The 24,382-nt window shown below is 36.4% G+C and overlaps 2 protein-coding genes and 1 long non-coding RNA gene across 3 annotated transcripts; 2 read left to right on the top strand and 1 right to left on the bottom strand.

Annotated features, from left to right (window-relative positions):
• The first annotated feature begins 552 nt into the window (after window positions 1–552).
• On the top strand, window positions 553–18,858 carry LOC126673304 (DNA polymerase zeta catalytic subunit). The gene is made up of 30 exons (XM_050367393.2): window positions 553–805; window positions 919–1,001; window positions 1,108–1,165; window positions 1,265–1,314; window positions 1,436–1,548; window positions 1,650–1,692; window positions 1,801–1,869; window positions 2,729–2,884; window positions 2,993–3,164; window positions 3,251–3,342; window positions 3,441–3,869; window positions 4,007–5,618; window positions 6,169–6,396; window positions 6,483–6,533; window positions 6,609–6,952; window positions 7,143–7,285; window positions 7,596–8,187; window positions 8,853–8,999; window positions 9,231–9,506; window positions 9,835–9,942; window positions 10,391–10,596; window positions 11,046–11,349; window positions 11,833–12,450; window positions 13,037–13,203; window positions 14,445–14,447; window positions 14,779–15,429; window positions 15,556–15,673; window positions 16,039–16,391; window positions 16,862–16,960; window positions 17,216–18,858. The coding sequence occupies exons 1-30, from the start codon at window positions 691–693 to the stop codon at window positions 18,555–18,557; spliced, it is 8,742 nt and encodes a 2,913-aa protein (XP_050223350.1). The 5' UTR covers window positions 553–690; the 3' UTR covers window positions 18,558–18,858.
• On the bottom strand, window positions 10,850–14,787 carry LOC126673305 (uncharacterized). Its single transcript, XR_007639281.2, has 2 exons — window positions 14,588–14,787; window positions 10,850–12,646 (listed from the first exon to the last, which is right to left on the bottom strand). It is a non-coding gene; the product is annotated as an uncharacterized LOC126673305 (long non-coding RNA).
• Window positions 18,859–20,253: 1,395 nt separating the features above from the next.
• LOC126673303 (signal recognition particle 43 kDa protein, chloroplastic) lies at window positions 20,254–21,615 on the top strand. Its single transcript, XM_050367392.2, has one exon. It carries the CDS (start codon window positions 20,390–20,392, stop codon window positions 21,524–21,526), a length of 1,137 nt encoding a protein of 378 aa, XP_050223349.1. The 5' UTR covers window positions 20,254–20,389; the 3' UTR covers window positions 21,527–21,615.
• Window positions 21,616–24,382: the final 2,767 nt, after the last annotated feature.

Raw genomic sequence — 24,382 nt, 5'->3', positions numbered from 1 at the left:
CCTTTTAAACTTGTCAATTGTTATCAATTAGACTAAATTTATCAATTTACGAGCAGTTGTAGCAGGTTTTATTGACAAAATATCAAAGAGCAAATTGATAAAAATTAACAAATTTTGGGACTAATTGATAAATAAGTAGTTTCGAAGTTAATTGCGCATCACTTACAAAATTAGGGGGCTGATTGAGCTTGTGTGCGTATGTGCCATGTTAGCAAAAGGACCACTCTTCACGCCACCTGGTAGTCTTTGATGACCTGGCAGATGACTTGGAGCTGCAACGAGGGAGCAGTTGCCATTCTGCCAAAAGCTTGATTAAGTTGATGGGTGGAAATGCCACAAGGAAAAAGTAATTTTTGTTATGCCACATCATCAATGATCCAGACTTGTGAATAACACCTGGCGTTAATTTAATGACGTGGCAGTTGCTTGATCATCTCATAGAACCCAGGATTGACACCTATGCAAGTACGGCATGTCGTTTTTCTTAGAAAGAAACGACATGTCAACTAATGACAATAGAGTACATGGGAAGTTTCTGTAGAATCTTCTCCCCCCAAAAAATATCTAAAACCCGCCAGATGCAAACATTTTCTTCTTCACGATTCAAAATTTCAACAGTAGCACGCAGTAATTTAAGTATGTATGTTTCAAATCGAAGAAAAAATTGACAGTTTCAAAGAAAATCAATAAATGGAGGATTCACAGTCGAATTCTTCAAAAGTTTTTAGTGTAAGAATCGTATCAATAGATTCTTATATGGCATCGCCAATCCCTAACATCGACGCTTGTTACAGTAGCTTCCAAGGTACGCATTACTTGAAAAATCTCACAAATCTCACAATAATCGCAACTTTTGCTTTAATTTATTTTCTCATCGGCCCTCAGTTTATACTTAAGTTGAATTGTTTAATTTTGAAGGAGGTAAGGTGAATGAGGTTCCTGTTATAAGGATTTATGGCTCAACGCCTGCTGGTCAGAAGACTTGCTTGCATGTTCATAAGGTAATTATAATGTTATTTACTGAATTTGTTTTGTTGTTGCTAATTTGCTGTTTAAAATTTTATGAATTGTGTTTTTATGTTTAGTTTTGTATATCTAATGTTGTAGGCTTTTCCCTATTTATATGTGCCGTGTTCGGATATACCACATGCTCCAAATCGACAAGGTATAATTATGTTAAGGTTTGGTTTATATCAACTTGTTGATTTATTATGTATATCAACTTGTTGAGGTATTATGTATATCAACTTGTTGAGTTATGCAGGTGATTCGTACACAAACGCAATCTCTCTTGCTCTTGAGAAAGCGTTGAAGGTATGTTTTTCTTTGTTTGTGGTTTTAAGTTGTTTTATGTGTTTAGGCTGTTTTCCTGTAAATTATTCTGATGCCTTAAATGTGAACGTAATTTTACTGTATTTTTTTTTTGAATTTACAGCTTAAGGGTAGTGCTGGTTCAAAAAGACAGCATGTTCATGGCTGCAGCCTTGTGCGAGCAAGGAAATTTTATGGTTATCATTCCTTGGAAGAGCTGTTTGTTAAGATTTACCTGTATCCAAATGTTTATTATTTTGTTTCTCTTGTAGTTATTTTTCTTCTAACGTTGTTTTGGCAATTTGCTTTATTGGATCTCCTTGATAAAATGCTATTAGCTATTATCCACATGATGTCTCTCGTGCTGCCAATCTACTTCTGGTTCTACTCTAGGACCTGCTAATTCTATTGATCTGTAGTAGCATTCTTCTCATTTGCAAATTTTACGTTAACACACTCTGACATTTCAATGCTACCACTTCTTTCTAGGGAGGGGAAGTTTTTGATAAAAGTTTGCAGCCTCATGAAGCTCATATTCCTTATATACTCCAGTTTCTGGTAATTGATGTTTTATAGGGGGATTTTGTATGATTTTTTATTTATCATAATTTTAAAGTTTGAATATCATAGACGCGTGCTCATACAGGATACCAGCTGGTCATTTTTGCAACTCATTGCTTTGTTTTGCTTTTGGCTTTTATTATTTGATATTTTTCATGCATTTTCTTTATTCACCTTTATTCTTGGTTACGTGCAGCAATTAGGATGAAATGTTCGAAACTTAATAATCAACTTCATTAACTTCGCTCTTTGTATTCTACTACTGTTTTGGTCTGGACAAAGATGAGTCTTGTGCGTCGGGATGGGACTAACAGATTGATATTATACCTCTCAAAGCTTTCCTGAAATGAAATCTTGCTCAATCTTGGTCAGTTATGCGGGGAGTCACCCACGTGTCAATCAAGCCAATACATTCTGTTGTTTGCATTTATTAGGCTAAACAACAACTAACTATGATAAAATCTTGGCCAATAGTTTCCTGATATGTATCTCCAAATGGATTCTGATATTTTCCACTTCTTTTCTAAGATATCAATAGTGCTTAGACCTGAACAGATTTTTTGAGTAACTTTTTTAATATTTAGACATCAAAACAAGATAACTTAGATGCATGCTTGATCATTTTGGTGCACTTCATTAGACAGGTTACGTTTTTTGCTTAGTTTGTATGCTTTTGCCTTTCAATTAACTCTCCTTTTTTTTTTGAACCAAATAAATTGTCTTTGCTGATGCATATGCCTGAAAACCTTCACTGCATGCTGCATAATGATATAGTGTGTTATCATTCATCATTATTTGCTGAATTATCTCATTTATGAGATTCCTCTTTGTGTTGTTGAGCTTCTCTTTTTGCCAGATTGACTATAGTTTGTATGGAATGGGTCATGTTCATCTATCAAAGATTAAGTTCCGCCCTCCAGTACCCGTCGTTTGTATGCCAAGGAAATTTAATTGCAATCGTCATTATGGACCAGCGATGGAAAATTCAACATGCATGTCTGCTGAATTTGAGGTCATATTTGTAGTTTTTCTCATTCATATTTGAAATGGTCCAAGAATATGATTATACTGCTTATGTTTCTTATATGACTGTGTCTGATGTAGTGGGTTTTTTCATTAGGCAGGTTTGAGTGCTGGGGAGTCTTTGGATTCTCCAGTTTGGATATCTTCCACTATTCCAGGTGATTGGATGTGGTGTTTTTCTAGTGAATTTGAGGTTTCATCAGATCAAGGCAATTACCACATTAAGCGTCAAAGTATTTGTGAACTTGAGGGAGACGCTACTGTAGATGGTTAGTTTTTTTTCACAATTGTGCCATTTAAGTAATTATGTTTTATTATTGGATTGCCAAAGTTGTGAGCTGTTGGTATTTTACAGAGATTCTCAATCAGCAATTTAAAACATATACGTCCCTCTCGCAAACTTCTTCTGATGTGAAAATGGTGCAGTCACTTTTTCCTATTTGGGAGGTTTGGCTACTTTCTTCATACTGCTGTTGTTTGCGCAATGTATGGATTCTTGTATTGGTTGGCTGTTCCTTTGTTGAATTTTCCTTGTGGCGACGCAGGAAGAGTATGAAAGGACGGGGGTGCATGGAGCAGCTATACAATCAGACCCTGGAAAACCTCTGGCTGAGGATGTGTTGAAAACTTTGTTGCGTGGTCTTGACTTTGAAAGAAAACTTACAGAATTGTATAATGAATCTGAAAAAAACTTACCACCGGTTGGGGATAACGTCAAATCTGAGTCTTCATCGAAATGTTTGACTGATGAAGAAATTCTTGTTAAAGACAGAAGTATTAATTTTGATGACACAAATAAGGAGCTTTTGACCTGTGTTGTAGAAAGAAAGAATGGTGGATCTTCGTCACAGTCACCTTCTTTATGTGAAGAAGAGGTGCACACAGCACCTGCACAAGGGAAGGATGCATATCCAGAAATTTTGTCTGCGAATGACAGATTATCCTCTAGGACAATTGGAACATTGGATCCAAAGGTAATTTCTTGATTAGCCTTTTCTACTCTCCAACTATAAATATATGTTTTACATTGTTACCTGAAAATGATGAAGAAGAAGCTGTTTAGTCTTCCATTTTCATTCACATGTAAGCATTCTTAAAAGTTGTTATTCAGGCTGCAGATACAGAGGCTCTTGGGCTTCTAAGATGGCTTGCCACTTCTCAGGCAGCTGAAGATATAAACTCTGATGATGAATTTGTTCATGCAACCATTCTGAGTCCATTGTTGCAAGCAAAAATTGATAAATATCTGGACAAAGCAAATATGGAATCTGAGAGTGAATCCCAAAAGGAATGTCAGGACATTCTTGATTCAGTTGAGGAGGATTTTGCCAACTTAGAGGGTTTGAAGGTGGAAGCATGTCATTCTATTGATTGTAGTGTTCATAGTCAAAGTTCATCAGAGATCGCTCAAGGGGATGCTTTGCTCTCAGCTGTTGTCAAATCTTCTGGAAATTCATCAAAGATAGAGACTAGAGGCGAATCCAAAAGGAAGTTCCAACACCAGGTGTTGCAGACTGGATGCACTACTGATAAGTACAAAAGGAAAAAGTTAATATGGGGTTCTTTACCCTTTGTGATGACCCGGAAAGAAAATGATGAAGTAGAAGCTGTAGGACCAAACATAGCTGAAGCACCTGTTTGTGGAGTTAAAAATTGCACAATGAAATTTGTAGCTGGAAATGAGGGAGAAGGTTCTGATGCTATAATAAAATATTCAGGCGGTTCTGTTTCTGAAGCAGATAATTTAGTAGGATCCTCGGTGCGTGACTTGATGAGAAAAAAGCGCCGTCCCTTAATCTCCAAGCAGGAATTAGGCCATGAGGGTGTTAAAATAGTTTATTCACAAGACGGACATGAACAAGAAAATATTATCTTGCCAAAACAATTGGATTTCCATGCAGTTCATGATGATGAGCACGAGGATAAATCTCTTGCATTTGTGGCTTCCAGGTCTTTGGTTAGTGAAATACAAACAAAATTTTCTGAAGTTCATAATTTTAAATCTACCTCTAATACATGCGTGGAAGTAGCCTATGCATCCAGCTGTAATGGCCCATTGCTGAAAATATCTCATCCTTCATCCTCGGAAACAAAGAAGAAACATTTAGAATTTCCAAATACGTTCAGCAAGTTAGATTCTGCATTTGTTATAGGCCATGGTGAAACTTATAGTAGTAAAGAGTTTGAATGTAAAGGCATGGCATCTGCTGAAGCTGTAAATTGTAGTGTTCACAATTCCCAATCTGATATATCATCTGGAACTCTGGGATTTAAGGGCATAAATTTGGTTAATAAGAGATTTGTGCAAAAAGAGCTTACTGGTAGTGACAGCTTGTTGGATTCTCTTATTAAGCATGAGATGTCTGCAAAACATGATTATGAGCATAAAAGTGGCAACAGAAGCAGCAGTTTAGCAGAACAGTTAAATGAAACTCTCATTAAAATTTCTAAGAGCATGGATATTTCAGCTGACACAACTATTTTGCAGAATGAAAAATCTCGTGACTTAATACTTGGAGGAGTCTCGAGTATCATTCTATATGACAGCTCCATATCCATTATTGACAGCACGGAAGTACGAGGAAACTTAGTTAGCATGAGCTTCAGCAAGAAACCACCTGTTTTGAACTGGGAAGATGGAGCACCTAACAATGCTTTATTTTCACCCGTTCTATCTTGTCACACTTCCTTTGTTAATAGGGATAACAAACATGTAACCTCAGGTTGTATTTCCACTCTCTGTCGCATTTAACCTCTCCTTTTCCCCTTTCCTCACCCCCTCAATGTGCACCTTCTGGGAGTGGGTTTTTTAAGGGTTAATTCCTAAAAAAATCACGAACTTTATACGAAATTTCATTTTAATCATGACCTTTGAAAGTTGCCATTTAAAAGCACGAACTTTCATTTTGTTTCAAATCTATCATTTCAGTGTATTTTTGTTGACTAAATTCTTCAATAAACCATTAATGAAAGCCCCAAATTATAAATCGACATTAAATCTTATTATCTTTTAGTTAGAGTATATAGGATTAGGAATTTTTGGTTCGATAAAATACATCGGATTTTACTTTGGCGATAGATTTGAAACAAAATGAAAGTTCGTGCCTTTAAATGACAACGTTTAAAGTTCATGATTAAAATGAAACTTCGTGTGAAGTTCGTGATTTTTTTAGGAATTAACCCTTTTTTTAATGACTTTGATGTTGTAGGCTTATTCGGACTTGCTGCTGACTGATATTCTCTCTTTTTCTTATCCACCTGCCCAACTTCTAGGGAATTCGTTTGATGAACTTTTGCCATTTTTTGAAGGGGAATGTCAAGAGAAGAAAGAAGTTCAGAACTTTGTCCTTCCAGCCAGTGATTCAAATGTTCTGCAAAAAACTATTATGGGTGTCCCAACTCACTATCAAAATGATGGCTCGCTCTTATACCTTTTGACGCCTGTGTATTCACCTCCTTCTGCAGATTGTGTGAGTAGATGGTTAGGATGCATAGATGAAGGTATGAGCTAGAAGTAGCTTAGAGAGTTTTAAATCCTTTCGTGTGATTTGGATTTCTCATCTGATTTTTTTAGTTGGAATTTTCAGATGCCATTGGAAAGACTGATGTACAGTCAGCTGGGCTTTTGTCCACTCAAGGTGTATAGATTACTGAAACATTTGGAATAGGTTCCATAAATATGAGAAACTTATTAAATTTGTTACTTTTCACAGACTCTTTTGAGATAGGTTCACATGGCTCTTTCTGTGTTTATGGCAATGAAGTTTCTGTGGAATCACACTCTGTATCTCACACAATACCTATAGAGGATCAAGTTCAACGCAAAAAACATCAAAATTCAAATTCAGAGTTTCACCCTAATCATGATCGGCTTCAAAGACTTCTGCTTTGTGAAGAAAGTAATGCAAAACCAAACACATCTACTGATTGTTCTGTAGATCTATCTCAAATTTCGGGACCAAATGAGAGGTCAAGGCCTACTCCCCTCAGTCAAACCGGATTTCGGGATCCTGCAAGCACTGGTGCTGGGCAGCAATTAACAATGTTAAGCATTGAGGTACTGGTAATAGTGCATCAGCTTTTATGATGTAATTTTTCATGTATAAATAAACATAGTTCCATCAACCTATTGCCCTTTTGAAGGTTTTTTCTTTTACATCAAGCCTTGGACTGGCAACTACTGCAATATGATACAATATTCTGGTTGTAGAAAATGTAATTTGTTGATTGGAATGTTTTTCTGTCAGGTTCAAGCTGAATCTAGAGGAGATCTCAGACCGGATCCTCGGTTTGATGCTATCAAAGTTATAGCTCTTGCTTTTCAGAATGACAATGATTCTGCTGTTGAAGTTCATGTTCTTATGTACAGTAACATAGAATCTTATTCAAGGTATGAAATTTACGGTAACACATTTTCCTATGCACTTTTTCTTTCTCTAGATATTTTTCTGCAATGTGAATGAATATGCATCTCCAAATACTAGATGGGTTTTTTCAGCAACAGAACTGGTGATATTATAATTCACCATGTGCTCTAGACTTGAATAAGTTTGCAATTTTAGGAAAACAGGGGGAAAAAAAAGCATAGAAATAGCTGAATATTTTAAAGGGTTGTCTGTGCAGTTTGTGGCTTATGCCATATTACAAATCTTGGACAGTAAATAACCGATTACATTCTTCCATAAATATTATTTTTGCAGAAGTTCTGATGGCTTATGTGAAAACAAGATGTTTTATTTCCCCGAGGAGGTGCTCTTGCTTAGCCAATTCATAAGAATTATAAATTCATATGATCCAGACATTTTAATGGGTTGGGATGTCCAAGGTGGTTCTCTTGGTTATTTGGCTGAGCGGGCTGCACATCTTGGTATTGGCTTACTTAATGAGATTTCTCGGACACCATCAGATTCCATTGTGGGGGCCCGAGAAACAGAAATTTCTAATAAAAAAGTATTTGATGCTGTATCGGATGAACCACTAGTTGCAGAGTCTGCTTTCGTAGACCAAGCAGTAATTGAAGATGAGTGGGGCCGAACTCATGCCAGTGGCGTCCATGTTGGTGGAAGAATTGTCCTTAACATATGGAGACTGATGCGTAACGAAGTTAAGCTTAACATGTACACAATTGAAGCTGTTAGTGAAGCTGTTTTGAGGCGAAAAATTCCTTCAATGCCACACAGCGTACTAACAAAATGGTTTTTGAGCGGTTCTGGAAGAGCAAGATATAGATGTATTGAGTACATAGTACAGAAGGCAAAACTGAACCTTGAGATAATGTATCAACTTGATATGGTAAGAAATTTAGAATTTGAAGTACATTGATATCTGCTTATTTCTTTTTTAGATTTATTGTCCTTTTTTGATTAAAAAAGAAAGAATTATGACATGCTACAGATAATATTTTCTGCGAGTGTCCTTTATTTTGCACCCGCAAGGATTAAATTGGTCATCTGCTTTTCTCTCACAGCACTTTCTTTTAGTATGCCAGCAGATCCCAGGAATTGCTTGAATGAAGTGGCACATTTATGAATGAATGTGTCTTGATTGCACATTTTCATTGAATATTTTGGCTGTGGTATTTTTTCACATTGAAATTGATAAAATACTCTTTTCTAAATCCATCCTTCTGTAACAGTCTAACTTTGGGATTTGTGGCCTCTTATTTTCCTTTTCTAGCTTAGAAAAATCGCTTTCAGTATTTATTCTTCTTGATACTTTTTGTTTACCCATTTTTATGTGAAATGCAAGAGCGCCTAATCCCTGCCACACTTCTTTTTCCTGTTTGTTTTTTCTTTTGCTAATATATTTTAAGAAAGAAATGGTATTTAAGCTTAAAGAAATATGGTACTATACAAGAACTTTATAGGAATTATTGCTTTTTTTCCCTTCCTTGTTTCTTAATTTATACTTCAGGTTTTAGAGAGCTGATTTTGATATTGATGTTGATGGTTTTGCAGATAAATAGAACATCCGAGCTTGCACGTGTATTTGGCATCGACTTCTTTTCAGTTCTTTCACGAGGTTCACAGTACCGTGTAGAATCTATGTTTCTCAGACTTGCACATACGCAGAATTATCTGGCAATTTCTCCCGGAAATCAACAGGTTATTGTAAATTTTTATGTTGCCTCCATGTCACTTGTGATTGAATGTGCATTTATAAATTTTCTAGCAGATTATTGTGCTAAAATTACTGAAAATTTAAAACCCTGTCCTCCTTTCTCTATGGCAGTTTGATCTGTTTATATGAGTTTTAGGAAGACGTTATTACAGTAATCAAGTGTCATCTTGAATTCGCATTTCTATTTCGTAACTTTTTGGAGCTGTTTTATCTAGGTTGCCTCTCAACCAGCAATGGAGTGCATACCCCTAGTAATGGAGCCAGAATCTGGTTTTTATGCCGATCCAGTTGTAGTCTTGGATTTCCAGTCTCTTTATCCGTCAATGGTAATAGCATATAACCTTTGCTTTTGCACATGTCTTGGAAATGTTTCATGTTCGAGTGCAAATACACTTGGGGTTAGTTCATATTCACCAGATCCACATGTTCTAGAGGATTTGAAAGATAAAGTATTGCTTACTCCAAATGGTGTTATGTATGTGCCTTCAAAGGTATTTTTTCTAGCGACTCTTATTTTCTTACTATTATGTCGCATGACACATGCATTCTGTGGAATGGTTTCTGGACATAGTTTTTATTGTTGGTTAGGCTCAATGAAGCAGATGTCCAACTAAAATGCTTTGATTTATATTTTTGAGAGACATTCTCTCTTATTTCCTTTGCAAAGAAATTACCTATAGCCTACCCATTTCTTGTATTATATTCTGAAGTAATCCTGTTATTAAAACTTCAATAGCTTCCTGTGAGTACTCATGTTCCTGACTGTAAGAGAACAGGAGATTGAAGAAAAGACTGTTATGTCAATTGCTTAATGTGTAGGTCCGTAAAGGCGTACTTCCCCGGTTATTGGAGGAAATATTGTCGACCAGAATAATGGTGAAACAAGCAATGAAGAAGTTGCCTGCCACACAACAAGTTCTTCACAGAGTATGACTGCACGTAAAAACACTTGGCCAGTTATCTAATATGCTAGATATACATTGCTAGAAATTATTTTATTACATTTATGTAGTTTCCTTTAGTTCCTGCTACAAAATACATGAGCTACCACTTCATTGAAAATAAAATATTTTTATATTAAATTCTATACCATCCCGTTCTCTTATTATTTTCCTTGTTATTTTATCTTACATCCGGATTTATTCTTATCTTTTGAATCTAAATAAGCAAGATTATATCTATTCTTATCTTCAGGATCTAAATAAGCAAGATAAATATTGTATCTATCTGGTTATGACACTATTATAACATGCTATAAGACACGATTGCATCTTCTATTGTGCGGCTTAATAAATTGTTGACTCTACTACTAACCTTATTGATTAATTATGCATTACTTTGGATCTTCTAATACATTTAATTTTCACATCTTTAGATACTGAATGCAAGGCAGCTTGCTTTAAAGCTGATAGCAAATGTAACCTATGGTTATACAGCTGCTGGATTCAGTGGCCGCATGCCTTGTGCAGAGCTTGCTGATAGTATTGTTCAATGTGGCCGTAGCACGCTGGAAAAGGCTATTTCCTTGGTAAATGCAAATGATAAATGGAATGCTAGAGTTATATATGGTGATACTGACAGGTATTAAACTCGAGTTGCTACTTTAGAGATTTGATTTTAGTCCAAAATAAGTTCTTGAGACCAAAGTAAAAGGAAAAAGTTGGATGCCTGACTAGGGTTGTTGTAATAAAATTTGTCACTTTCTTTAGTTGTAGATTGCAGGAATCTCTCAGGCTTAATACTCTTATGCAGCCTCGTTTCACTTAAAATCTATTTAACTTCAGCAATTAAGCTGGAAACCTATGCTTAGAATTATGTTTAAGAATAATGCAACTTGAGCGTCAAAATTAGCTTACTTGCAACTATTTTCTCTTAAATTTTGTTATGGAACATGCATGCATACTTGTGCATGTTTGTGGTAATTTTAGTGACTGATGATGTCAAATTCTCTTGAAGAGGGTTGTGCTCAGTTTATCTCATCTCTCTTGCATTGCATTGTCTCATCTGTGTCTGGTCTTATCGTAATGCAGCATGTTTGTCCTTCTGAAGGGACGCAGTCGCAAAGAAGCTTTCCAAATTGGGCGTGAGATAGCTTCAGCTGTAACTGTCATGAATCCAGATCCGGTCACATTGAAATTGGAGAAAGTCTATCATCCATGTTTTCTCCTCACTAAAAAACGTTATGTTGGTTACAGCTATGAGAATGCTGACCAGATTGAACCTGTTTTTGATGCCAAAGGTATTGAGACTGTCCGGAGAGATACTTGTGTTGCTGTTGCCAAAATCATGGAGCAGTCCCTGAGACTCTTTTTTGAACATCAGAACATATCTGAGGTGGGAATATGCATATGTTTTCACCTTGTTACTTTGTCCAGCATTGAGCACCATAGAGTCTGGTTGGATTTCATTTCAAAAGCACCAACTCATTGTTTATTAATCTGTTAACCATATAGAAAGTATATACTACTCAGGGCCAGTAAATTCTATAAGAAATCCACTACATAGGATTATGAACTACCCATTAATGATATGCCATGTGGTATTAATTATGTTAAATTTCCCAATCAATGAACAACACATCAATTTGCGAATTTTAAATGCTCATTAGTTAGGATTAAGTGTTTGTTCATTGATTGGATTATTTAACATAATTATGCCACGTGACACATCACCAATGGATAGTTTATAATTCTATGCGGTAAAAGTTTAGATAAGAATTTCTCGACGGAGCCTTCTTTATTTTTATACTTGCTAGAATTTCTCTTTAAATTTGAGATATTTCTTAATCAGATGAAAATTTCCATGTTTTGGATACAGATCAAAGGATACTTACAGCGCCAGTGGACACGGATTCTATCTGGCAGAGTGTCTCTTCAAGATTTTATATTTGCAAAAGAAGTTTGCTTGGGCACTTACAGTGCAAATGCGGGCTCATCACTCCCACCAGCAGCAATTGTTGCTACTAAAGCAATGAAAGCAGATCGCCGTGCAGAACCTCGCTATGGAGAGAGAGTGCCTTATGTTGTGATCCATGGAGATCTAGGTGCTCGCCTGGTTGATATGGTTGTAGATCCTTTGGAGCTTTTGGCTATCGATTCTCCTTACAGACTAAATGATATATATTACATTAACAAACAGATAATTCCAGCACTCCAGCGGGTATTTGGACTTCTCGGTTCAGACTTACACCGGTGGTTTTCAGAGATGCCTCGCCCAGGTAGAGATACCTCTGCTAAGCGCCTATCTTATGGTTCAAATCCTCAGCGAACTAGAATTGATTATTACTATCTCTCAAAGCATTGTGTGCTATGTGATGAGTTAGTCCACGGATCAACTCATATATGCAACAAATGTTCACGGGACGAAACTGCTGCTGCAACTGCAATAATTGGAAGAACCTCTAAATTGGAGAAGGAGATGCAACACCTTGCAGCTGTGAGTATAATGAATCCTCTTGTGACTTGTACTCAATCCATAGGTGGTAATAGTAGCTAGTGACTTCTTGATGTCTGGTGATGGTTACACCCTTCGGCACTTTGGTAGCAGTAATTCTGCTGTATGTCTACTTGCATTAAGTAATAGGAATAATTACTATCATCTCCTGAGCTTATGTCAAAATTACGATTTCCCCCTGTATTTTAAAATTCAATGTTTTCTTTAGGTAATAGATAATTGGATTCCCCTTACAAGGAGGGTATCAATCGTTGGTACTTAAATATATAGGGAAACAATGAGTTTCTAAAATTCAGAAAGAAAAAAATTATAAATTTTGACCAAATTTCAATGGATAATAGTAATTATTCCTTTATACTATATAATATATTGACAATGTTTGCTGAGTTTGTGTTTAAGCTTAGTTTTGATATCTATAGTTTTGGATTGGGTAAATATTTCAAATCTAGTTTTTTGATGTTACTATATGCGTTAGCATTATCAATTTGCTATCACATCAAGTATGATACGAATGAAGTCATGTATTTCAAATTTCTTAAATCTATCAATGACCTTGATCTTCTTGCAGATATGTCGACATTGTGGGGGTGGAGACTGGCTTGTGGAGAGTGGGGTGAAGTGCACTTCACTTGCTTGCTCGGTCTTTTACGAGAGGCGTAAAGTGCAGAAAGAACTACAGGGTATCTCTACAATTGCGGCGGATAAAGGTTTTTATCCAAAATGTATGGTCGAGTGGTTCTGAAAATGTTCTCCTTGTATATATGTATATGTTTTCTTTAATCTTTTGACAATGTAACCTTTGTTGTATAGTTGTATGGATTCTGGTTTTCTTCCATTACCTGCTCAAGCGTTTGCCATTAAAATAAAATGGTCAATTGTTATTGTATTTTCTAGATCGTTAGAAAGTGAAACTGTAACTATTTATCTTTGTATACGTATACATGTAGCCCAACCATTTCAATCAGAAAACTGTAAGTGAACTTCTGCATCATATGGATCCAAAAGATACAATGGACATTCATTTCCCATTTTGTTTTAGGGTAAAACTAATTAGGGAGAAAACTCTTTAATTTTAGATTAATTAATTTCCGAATTAGATCAACGCAACTGTGAGAGCATAATGTCTCCAATTTATTCAATAAAGATTTATTTTTGCCCCTTAACTTGCATAAAGTATCAATTAAGGATAAATTTATTGTTTTGGATAAAAACATCCATAATTTGGCTAATTTGGTTCATTTTATCTACTTAATTGAAGTGACTCAAAATGATTAGAACAATTGGAGCTGAAATAACAAATTATTGGACCGTTGAGGTTGAAGGAATAAACAAGTCAAAACGCCTATTTTTAGAGTGTGTTTGTCCTGAATACCTCTTGTGAGAGTGTTTTTATTCAAACTAGGAACTTTGACTTTATTTGGAAATTTTTTTTAGGTAAACTCAGTCTATCACGTCATCCGTGGACTAGTCCTTTATTTGACATTTTGTTCCAGATTTCACAGCAAAATGATTTTTTATTACCCATTTATTAAAATTGCTAAGCATAGGGGTGTAATCGAGTCGAGTCAAGTCGAGTATTGAGAGGTTTGAAATTGACCCGTTTATTTTCGAGTTGAGTTTCGATTTTATATATCGAGTATTCCGAGTTTAACGAAAGCTCACAAGCTTCACGAGTTTAATCGAGTTTCATTTTTATTTAATAAATTTAACTCAAAACTAAATTGTTTAATAATTTGGTAAAATAATTTAAAACACTATTTTTTTATACATATAAATAAATTTAAAATATGTAAATCATATTTATCTTTTAACAAAAAATATATAAATTCAATATTTAAAGTTTAAAATTGAAATTATAATAAATTAAATTAGTATATAAATATTTAAACGAGCTTACTCGCGAGCTTTCGAGTGGAGTATCACTAAAATTGAGATTGACTCGTTTACTAAATGAAATTTAGAAATTCGAGCTCGAGTCAGTTTTATCGAGCCGGGTATCGAGTAGCTCGCGAGCAAGATTGACTCGGTTACACCCCTAGCTAAGCATGAGTTAATTGATCCTGACGTACAAATTCAGGAACCAAAACAGTCAGTTGCTCGTAATTTAACCTGATCTTACCGGGGCATAAAGTGATCCTTATCGTGAAACTGCATCCACCGCCAATGGTGTCCGAATAAGCAAACGCCAAATTGTCATCCTAACTATTTCTAACCCTTCCGACGAGTAGCTCCGCCTTGCTAATCCGACGCCGTTTCCGAAAGTGAATATACAAAATATGTCTTAAACAAGGGTTTAAGTAGGGTTTGGAGCTCTTCTCAGTTCACAAAAATGGCGCATAGTCCACTAACTATGCTTCTACTGAGACGCATCACTCTCCACTCCATAAACCCTAGAAAACCTTCAATTTTCAACCACCATTTCCTTAAACCCTACTCCACTTCTTCTTCACCAGACACACCTCCCAAACCCTCGTCTCTTTCAGCTCGTATGAGCTTCGTCTTCGATCAAATCGACACCATCGAACGTGAACGTACCGAACGAGATCAAACCCTTCAACGAATTCGCGCTTGGCGCCTCTCCAAAAAACCCCAACAACAAAACCCAGAACCCGTTACTAACCAGAACCACGATTTTGAATCTGGGTATTTAAATGACGGTGATTCTAATTTGAATTTGACTGAGAATAATAATAATGGGTCTGTTGAGGTGAATAAGAAATTGAAGGTGGAGGTGGAGGTGGCTCACCCGTGGCCGGAGTGGATTGAATTGATGGAGAGATTAGTCCAGCAGAATTACTTTGATCATAGAAGAAAAGATGAAGATAAAATGGTTCAGGAGATTGGATTTGATGGGTATAATATTGGTGATGATAATAATGATGTTGGAATTGATTTTCAGGATTTCAAGACTGTGCAAAATGCTTGTATTAATTTCGGCAAGGATCGGTTTGATATCTTCAGGTTATTGATTACTTTTTTTGGTTTGTGTTATGTAACTTTAATTCGAGTTGGTTTGGGTTTTAAGTAAAGTTGCTGCCAGTTTTATTTCATGGCTCGACTTGTGATTGGATAGAAATTTGATTTCAGGTCGTTGTCGAAAAAGGATATTCAGATTTTAGTTGGTTATGGATGCCCCAGTGTAGATAAGAAAGTTGTTTTCTCTGCTAAGCTATTGAGAAAACATGTCCATCTTGATGAAGGTGATGTAAGTATTATTTTCTAGTCGGTTGCGTTAAATCTATTTAACCATTACGAGATTGATATTATGCCGTCTTATCTGCCTGTTAAAATTATGAAGTGATATTAAACATACTCTTTGCAATTCACTTTAAATGGATTATTATGAAAATGTTATTTCATTTCAATTGATGAAAGGTACTCTTGATTGCTGCATTTTCAGTTTGTACGATGCTTAATAATGGTTCTTGTTTTTGGCTCTATTGCATTTCTGTTTGTATTGATTTCTTCTGCTTCACCAAAAGCATTATTTATAATGTAGACTGAGATCTCTATTTTTGATTGTAATCAATTATGGACGATAATTCTCTCTGTGACGGCTTCATATTTCAGGTTTGTAGTAACTGCAATTTGAGAAGTTCTTGTGAAAGAGGTTATCTGCTAACCAATAAAGAGGATGAGGCACGGACAATTGATATCATGAGGGTTCTTCTAACTTATGGTTTTGATCCTATAAATGGATCAGTAGTCAATAAGTCTCTTCTGAAACAAAAATCTCTCAGGACTGTAATCCGTAAATTGCTTCATGAGGTTGTGAAGCTGAGCGCAGTTCCAATAGATCCTAATCTCCCTCCTCCAGTAATAAAAAGGCCCCCACCAAAGGTGAAGCAGCCTCCTCCTACTCCAAAAAGACGAGTGGGGCGTGATGATGTTGAGATGAAAAAAGGGGATTGGCTCTGTCCTAAGTATGTTATGGTTTTTTTTTATAAATCATAATTCATTAACATAGATGGTGCTAATTTTTTTTTTGATTGATACCATTTTTTAGTGAAATAATCTATCAGTTTTTTTTTTCTGAACACTTTATTTTTTTTTGGAAAGGTACCATCATAAAGCTTTGTATTTACTGCATCTTCCTTTTAGCTAACGTTATTCTTATTATATTTGTTTCCTTTTGCAATTCGGTTAACCATGCATCTGCAATGTATCATGATATGCTTATACGCATTCATGGATTGTGTCTGAGCAAAATTTTGCAGTAAGTCATTGGCAGGTGTTAACTGACATTGTTTCAATTATTCTATAAAAATTTATCATCGACTGATTTCGTTTCCAAGTATTTTGTAAAATTTTATACAGCTTAGTGACTTTATTTCAGCTGTTAATCCGTATATATGTCATGTTAGCTACTAAGGATGTTCCGTGTATGTCTCAGGTGTGATTTCATGAATTTTGCCAAGAATACAGTGTGCTTGCAGTGTGATGCCAAGCGGCCAAAGAGACAATTGCTTCCAGGAGAATGGGAATGCCCAGAGTATGTTTTCCGATCTCAAACAATAATTTACTCTTCCTGGCCCCTATATTGACTCCATGAGTTTTTGCTGTTAAATGAGTTTTTAAGTCCAGCCACTATTCATGCTTCTTATTCAAGAAAATCTATGCTACCTATAATTTAAATTTCTCTCTCAAATTCAGCCATCTAAATACAACGGAAGCGTGTTCTACAGATTGTCGGTAAAAATTTGTTTAAGTAATCCTAATAGTTTATGTTGATTATATGCTATGGCAGGTGCAACTTCTTGAACTATAGGAGAAATATGGCGTGTTTCCATTGTGATTGCAAGCGTCCACCCGATGAATTTATTGAAAATAAAATGGAAGAGAGGGAGCATATTCGTAACCCAAGGATGGAGAGGACTACTAGCCGCTCTGAAGTTTCGAATGCCTGGAATTTTGACTTTGATGACAATGAATCAGATGGCGCAGATGTTGCTGCTTTTGAGTATGCAGATCCAGCAGCAGCGGAAGAAAATTCCCGTTTGCATGCTCAAGCTCGAGGAGGAAACTTTAGAGAGCCTGATGATGATCTTAACAATGCCCGTAGAATTTCAAGACTTCCTGAAAGAGAATATTCGGAACCTAGTCATAATAGATCCGGATTGGGGTTTGATGATTTTGACGATGAAGATGATGTAGACAGTTACGAGCTAGACACTGGAAACGATAGTCCTGCCTGGAACGGTTCTGGAAATAATTTTTCGGGCCAAGGGGGCTCAGATTTTGAAGATGAAAACTTTCATAACTCGCGCGATCGTGGAAGGAATAATCCACCATCTCATGGTAAACCATCTAGACCTATGCGTAATAAGGCAACTTTCTCTGGATCTGACTATGATGGTTCAGACATAGATTCTGAAGAAAAACTCTCAGTTTACCCAAAATGGAAATCTAGTCATGTTGCTGATGCTGGCCCTAGACGTTCAAACAGAGGTACAGATTCAAGAGGTCCATCAAAGCGACTAAGTTTTGGGTCGGATGAAGAGAATGAGCTTGATTCTGATGCAGATGAGGATTTTGGCTCCGGCCGAAGCAAAGGGAATAAACCGGGTTTTGGAGGAAGGAACTATAAAGCTAACTTTTCTGGTTCACTGTCTGAGGATGATCAGCCATACTCTCACGGAAATAGGTCTAGAAGGAATACGATGGAACCTGGTGGTAGGCGTGACAATGTCAGAGGCCGCGAAGATAATGCATATGGGAGAGATACCCAGGGAAGATCGAGGAGTAAGATGGGTGACAGAAGGAGTTCTTCGGATGATGGTTATTATGATAGATCATCTCGAAGGTCCAATGATAGGAGTGGGGGATCGAGGAGTAAGATGGGTGACAAAAGGAATTCCTTGGATGATGGGTTTAATAGATTATCTCGGAGGTCCGATGATAAGAATAGAGGATTTAGAGGCAATAGTCACTCCACACGAGGAACGAACGATAGAGACGATAAAAGGAGTTTTAGGGGATCAAAACAGGACAGATTTAGTAATCGACAAGGAAGGTCCCGTGATAATTATGTGGACTCTGACAAGGATTTTGGTGAGTTTAAAAATAGCCGCCGAGTTATTGAGAGGTAAATTTGAGGTAGCGGATGATTGATGATCGACATGACACAATGAGATATTGAATGTGCAATGCTAAGAACATGCCTCTTTGTAACTGCCATTGCTGGTCAGAAATGTTTTCCGTTCTGAAGTTTCTCTCCGGTGAATTTGTTTTAAAGGACGATACCAGAAAACCCACCAAGGTGAAATGCTTCTGCTCCTAATTTCCTGTGTATCACTATGCTCAATAGCTAGTCTAGCACTATCCATTCCAAAAATATAAAATTATAAATAACCATTTCTCCCTTTTCTTAATGATAGCAAAAATGATACTCCCTCCGTTCCTAATTACATGACATTTTGGAGGTTAAAATATATTCCTAATTACTTGACGTTCTGATCATTTATACCTCTATTTTCCTAAAATAACCTTACCATGTGTCAGAGCCTTTATCATCTTCCTCAGCAACTTCTAATTTGTTTCTGCTCTTGCTCCATGAAATAAAATGAAAACAAAATCAAACAGAAAAGATCACTACAAACACCAACAGTCCACAAACTCAACCTAACATTATTCCTTGTTAACTGTTGTAATTTTAGAAAAATTATTTATCAACTGTGCAATTTTTTGGATTTTAGAGTATTTGGAATAATAAATAGAGTGATAGCGAGAGATTTAAAAAAAAAAAGTGAATCAATGAATAATTTAGCAAAACAGATCTACTGCTATCAGAGGGAGTACTATATAGGAGAATACTATATAGGAGAATACGTGGATGATGAATTTTACGAGTTGTTTACTTTATCTTTATTACACAGTTTAAGAAAAGCAATTATTGTTTATGTATTTATAACATTTTTCTTTAATATAGGGTCTACTTGCAATTTACTTTAAATTTACTCATTAGTGGATTTTAAATAGGGGTAATATAGGAAAATTGATTGTAAAAGTTAGTTACTTTTTGAAAGTTGACAAAAATTATGGAACAAAAAAATTTCTCAAAGTGGACAACTCTATTGGGACAGAGAGAATAATATTTTTATGATTGCAAAAATTATAAGTTTTTTTTTATATATAGTTATGTCTAAAACTTCAAATCACAAGTGTTTTATTAATTGGGATCACTTTCATAGTAACTATATTTATAAGTTAGACATATTTTTTAAATTTAATCATAATTGATAAATGAGCCAAATGTTTAAATTTAAAATATAGTTTTGGCTTTAAACAAAGTTTAAAAGTATTTATTGAAAGTAGGTTTAAATTAATCTTTTCAAAAAAATTGACCATATAAAAAGTAAAAATGTTTATTTTTAGTGATTAGGTTTTTATTTCAACTGAACCCATTAACTGGTCCTTAAATTGTATATTTTTGATTAATTGGTCCTTAAAACTAAAATTTTGTCTCTTTTGGTTCTCTGAATTCAAAACAATATGTTTTTAAGTTCTTGATAAATCTCTGTTAGAAATTATGTTAGTATGTGGCCTTTTTTTAACAAGTAACTCGCCATTTTTTAAGCTTGAATCGCACACTTCTTATAGAACGACTTAAAGACACGTTTTTCATAAGTTTTGAGAACCAAAAAAAAAGATAAAATTTAGTTCAGGTACCGGTTAATTAGAAAACTTATAGTTTAAGGACATTATAGTTTACCCTATTATGTATTAATTTTATTTCATTATTACACATGGATAAACAAATCATTATGTCATAGCACACGTGGACAAACAAATCAGCAAAAACAACAACACAGTCACACTCCAACTCCTTATCCACAAAAAACAGATTGGATTTCTTATCTTCTTCACTTCACCCTTCTTCTCACTCTCACACCTCCATCAATGGACTCCACTCACTAATTCAATGCACACTCTCTTCGCCAATCAGTCTCTCTCCCGCCTTAAACTCTCCCCCAATCTCTCAATCCCCTCCCCGTCCTTCTTCCCCCACCAGTTCCCCATCCCCAAAACCACCACCCACAACAAGCAAATCTTCAGCCTCCGCGCAATTCAAAATCAAGAAACCCAACGAAATCCTAATCACCAAAACGACGACGATTCGTATGGCGAAGTTAATAAAATCATCGGGAGTAAAGCTCTGGAAGACGCCACCGGTATGGAGTATTTAATAGAATGGAAAGACGGTCATGCACCTTCGTGGGTCCCCTCTAATTTCATCGCTAAAGACGTTATTGCTGAATACGAAACGCCGTGGTGGACCGCCGCTAAAAAAGGCGACGACTCAGCTCTGTTGGAGCTTCTCCAAGCCGACGACGACCGAGATGTCGACACCGTCGACAGCTCCGGTCGCACTGCGTTACATTTCGTGGCCGGTCTCGGGTCTGAGGCGTGCGTTAGGGTTTTAGCTGAAGCTGGGGCGGATTTAAACCGCCGTGATAATAGCGGCGGTTTAACCGCGCTTCATATGGCTGCTGGTTATGTTCAGCCGGGTGTTGTTAAGTTGTTGACGGAGTTAGGGGCGGATCCTGAAGTGGAAGAAGACAGAGGGAAAACGCCGTTAGATTTAGCTAAAGAGATTCTAAATGTGACCCCGAAAGGGAACCCAGCGCAATTTGCGAGAAGATTAGGGTTAGAAAATGTAATTAAAATTCTAAACGAGGCAATATTCGAGTACGCGGAGGTACAGGAGCTCTTGGAGAAGAGAGGCAAAGGTGATAACGTTGAATATTTAGTCAAATGGAAGGACGGTGGAGATGAAAACGAGTGGGTTAAAGGAGGATTTATCGGTGAGGATTTGATTAGAGATTTTGAGGCGGGGTTAGAGTACGCTATTGCTGAGAGTGTGATGGGGAAAAGAGTGGGTGATGATGGGAGGAATGAGTATCTTGTTAAATGGACGGATATTGATGATGCCACGTGGGAGCCTGAGGAGAATGTTGATCCTGATTTGATTAAGGAATTTGATGGTGATGATCAGGAGGTTCAATTAAGTAATGATGGTGTTGGTAGTACTGTAGTAGAAGTGTCAAACCCCAATTGAGTAGTGAGGATGAGAGTAAATTACTTGAAAACTATTGATTTAATTTTGTAATCAGATTTTCTTAAATGTCAGTTCTTTTTTCTTTTTGATGTCATCATGTTATTAAGATAAGTAATATCATTTAAAAAATAAAGTATAATTTGACTAACGTAATAGCATTTATTGGCATGTTACTCAAATTATTCATTTTGTTTATTTTTAATTAAATAATTCATTATACCTTACTGCAAAATTCATTAATTTTATTGTTTTTTTTTTAAATTAACATAGGAATTTTTATATTAACTCGGAAAAACCACTTACAGTGTAAAATTAAGGGTATACACATAGACCAGACAACGAAAAAATGGTCTACGGCACATATAAATGACTTAATCGTAGATCTGTCTTACAAATCTATAAAAAGACGAATCAAATAACTGCGTTTGAGTTGAGTACAAGTTTGGTTCTTTAAGAAATTTGCATCCGATAAACTTGAATCGTCGCAAAACAGCTGAAAACCAACATAGATTTGCAATAAACAAACTGAAAGCACAACAAAAAAACTCGAATAAAATAAGGAAAAACTATAAATAGGATTCATCAATAATCGAAACAATTGATCGTCCATAACAATAAGATCTTGATTGAGCACGGAAAACACGCATATTTCACAAAAATTCATATATAAACAAATATCCATAAAAGAGAATAATTCGCCAAAAAGTTAAAAAAACACATATAAATACGTATGGATGAAGGGATGGTGACGTTCGGTTAAGAACTGAAAAACATCATCTGCACACATCAAAAACCTCAACCAAAACTCCTTAAAGTGATTTTCTATCTCTAAGAGGTAGATAGAAAGAACACCGCTAAAAATTAGTTTACAATTTTATGATACAAGATAAATTTTTTTCAACAAAAGCAATTCTAAATAAATTAACATGGTCATATCAATAAAACAAAATTCATGAAAGTGAAGATTGAACTTTCATGTACTTGAGGGTTTAAGTTGATGGCTAAGCATTTCGCTGTACACTTTGAGGTTTGGCGTTCGAATCCCGATTTTCATAGACCGTGCTTGCCTATTTATGCAATGATGGCATTTCAGCTGCCAATTTCTCTATGCAACCGTATCCATCAAATCATTCGATAATTTTGGTGGGGTCAAAAACATGACGAGAGGAAAATGAATTGGATCTCCTGGACAACCATTTGTGCAAGTAAATGGGAAGGGGGCTTGGGTTTCAAGGATCTTAAGGCTTTCAATAAGGCCCTGCTAGCCAAACAATTTTCCAGAATTACGTCGAACAAGGAATCTCTCTTATACAGGGTTTACAAAAGTAAATATTTTCCATCGACTTCAATGATGGAAGCAAAGCTTTCGGGTCGGCCGTCCTGGGGATGGCGAAGCCTGCTTCAGGGGAGAGAGGTACTTCAATTAGGCTTACTATGGAATATATCAAATGGAGCCGATATTCGATGCCAGTTGGATCCCTGGCTTCCAGGCAATTATCCCTTTATCCCTCGTCCTAACCCAACTACAGCAGAAATCCCAGAGTTTGTCCTAGATTTAATTGACTCTCGAACACGAGATTGGAAAACTCAACTAATTTTCCAACTCTTTCATAAAGATGATGCCATGAAAATTCTTGTTATGCCGATTCCTTTATGGTCTCATCCAGATGAATTAGTGTGGCAATACTCTCCAAGTGGGACTTATTCGGTTAAATCAGGGTACTATCTAGCTTTAAACCAGGGCTTTCGTGCGTACCAGTCTCTCCTCCCCTGTTTCAAAAAATCAGACTGACAGTTTGTATGGGGTCTGCAGATTCCTTCGAAGATAAAGGTCTTCATCTGGCGGTGCATTCATAATGGTATTCCTTCAGGGTCAGTGCTCCACCACAGGTTACAATTCTCTCCTCAATGTCCATTCTGTGAAGAAATTGAAACTCTTGTCCATTTATTATTCCTGTGCCCCCATTCCCGGATGATATGGTTTTGTTCCCCTTTTCAACTGCGGCCGGACCAATTGCCCAATTCTAGTTTTGCTCAGCTCTGGCTTCACACTAGTCAACATCTAATAAAGATCCAATCGGAAACAATCAACTTGCCTCTTTTCTGCTTTGTAATTTGGCATATTTGGAAGTCTCGGAACAATTTTATATTTAAAGGCGAAATTGATCCAATGGAACGTACCTTGTCCATTGCCATGGAAGCGGCATCAGATTTCGTCAATGCTCAGAAAAATACATTACAGCCACCTCCTACTAGATGTCAATCCGCTATGCCAAGTTCTCCATATTTGAGTATTCCGATGGCTATAAAAGTAAATTATGATGCTGCTGTGGATATAAGGAAACACCGTGGATATATAGGCGTGATTGCGCAAGATGTGCTGGGGAAAAAAAGGGGAAATTCTCGGCAATGTTTCGATTCATTTGGGATCCAGGGATATTGGAGTGTCTGGCGCTGCGAGAAAGTATGAAATGGGCAATCCAGAACGATTGGAAAAATGTTGTTTTTGAAGGTGATGCCCTTCAAATATCCACGATCATCAACAACCGCTACTGCACAGTGGCGGCCATTAGAGGTATTTGTCAAGATATCTGGCATCTTCAACAATTCTTCACCAACACCAAATTTCAATTTGTTCCTCGGAGTCAAAACAAAGATGCTCACAACTGGGTCCAGGAGGTAAAGCGTAACGACATATCTACTAGTCCATGTTAGCAAGCTTTTAACTCCTTTTAATAGCTGTTAGGGGTGAGCATCGGTCGGTTCGGTTCGGTTCGGTGGGAAAATTTTCGGTTTTTTCGGTTTTCGGTTTGGAAATTTCCCAAACCGAACCGAACCGAACTTTTAGTTTGGAAG

This window comes from Mercurialis annua, linkage group LG3, assembly GCF_937616625.2.
Source record: "Mercurialis annua linkage group LG3, ddMerAnnu1.2, whole genome shotgun sequence".
Taxonomy (NCBI): Eukaryota; Viridiplantae; Streptophyta; class Magnoliopsida; order Malpighiales; family Euphorbiaceae; genus Mercurialis; species Mercurialis annua.
The sequence above is the reverse complement of the archived record's forward strand: the minus strand, read 5'-3'. Positions and strand labels throughout refer to the sequence as shown.

Coding starts and splice junctions, on each gene's coding strand:
- LOC126673304 (XM_050367393.2), top strand. CDS start 691: ATGGAGGATTCACAGTCGAATTCTTCAAAAGTTTTTAGTGTAAGAATC. Junction 806..918: donor TTGTTACAGTAGCTTCCAAG/GTACGCATTACT, acceptor TTAATTTTGAAG/GAGGTAAGGTGAATGAGGTT. Junction 1,002..1,107: donor CTTGCTTGCATGTTCATAAG/GTAATTATAATG, acceptor CTAATGTTGTAG/GCTTTTCCCTATTTATATGT.
- LOC126673303 (XM_050367392.2), top strand. CDS start 20,390: ATGCACACTCTCTTCGCCAATCAGTCTCTCTCCCGCCTTAAACTCTCC.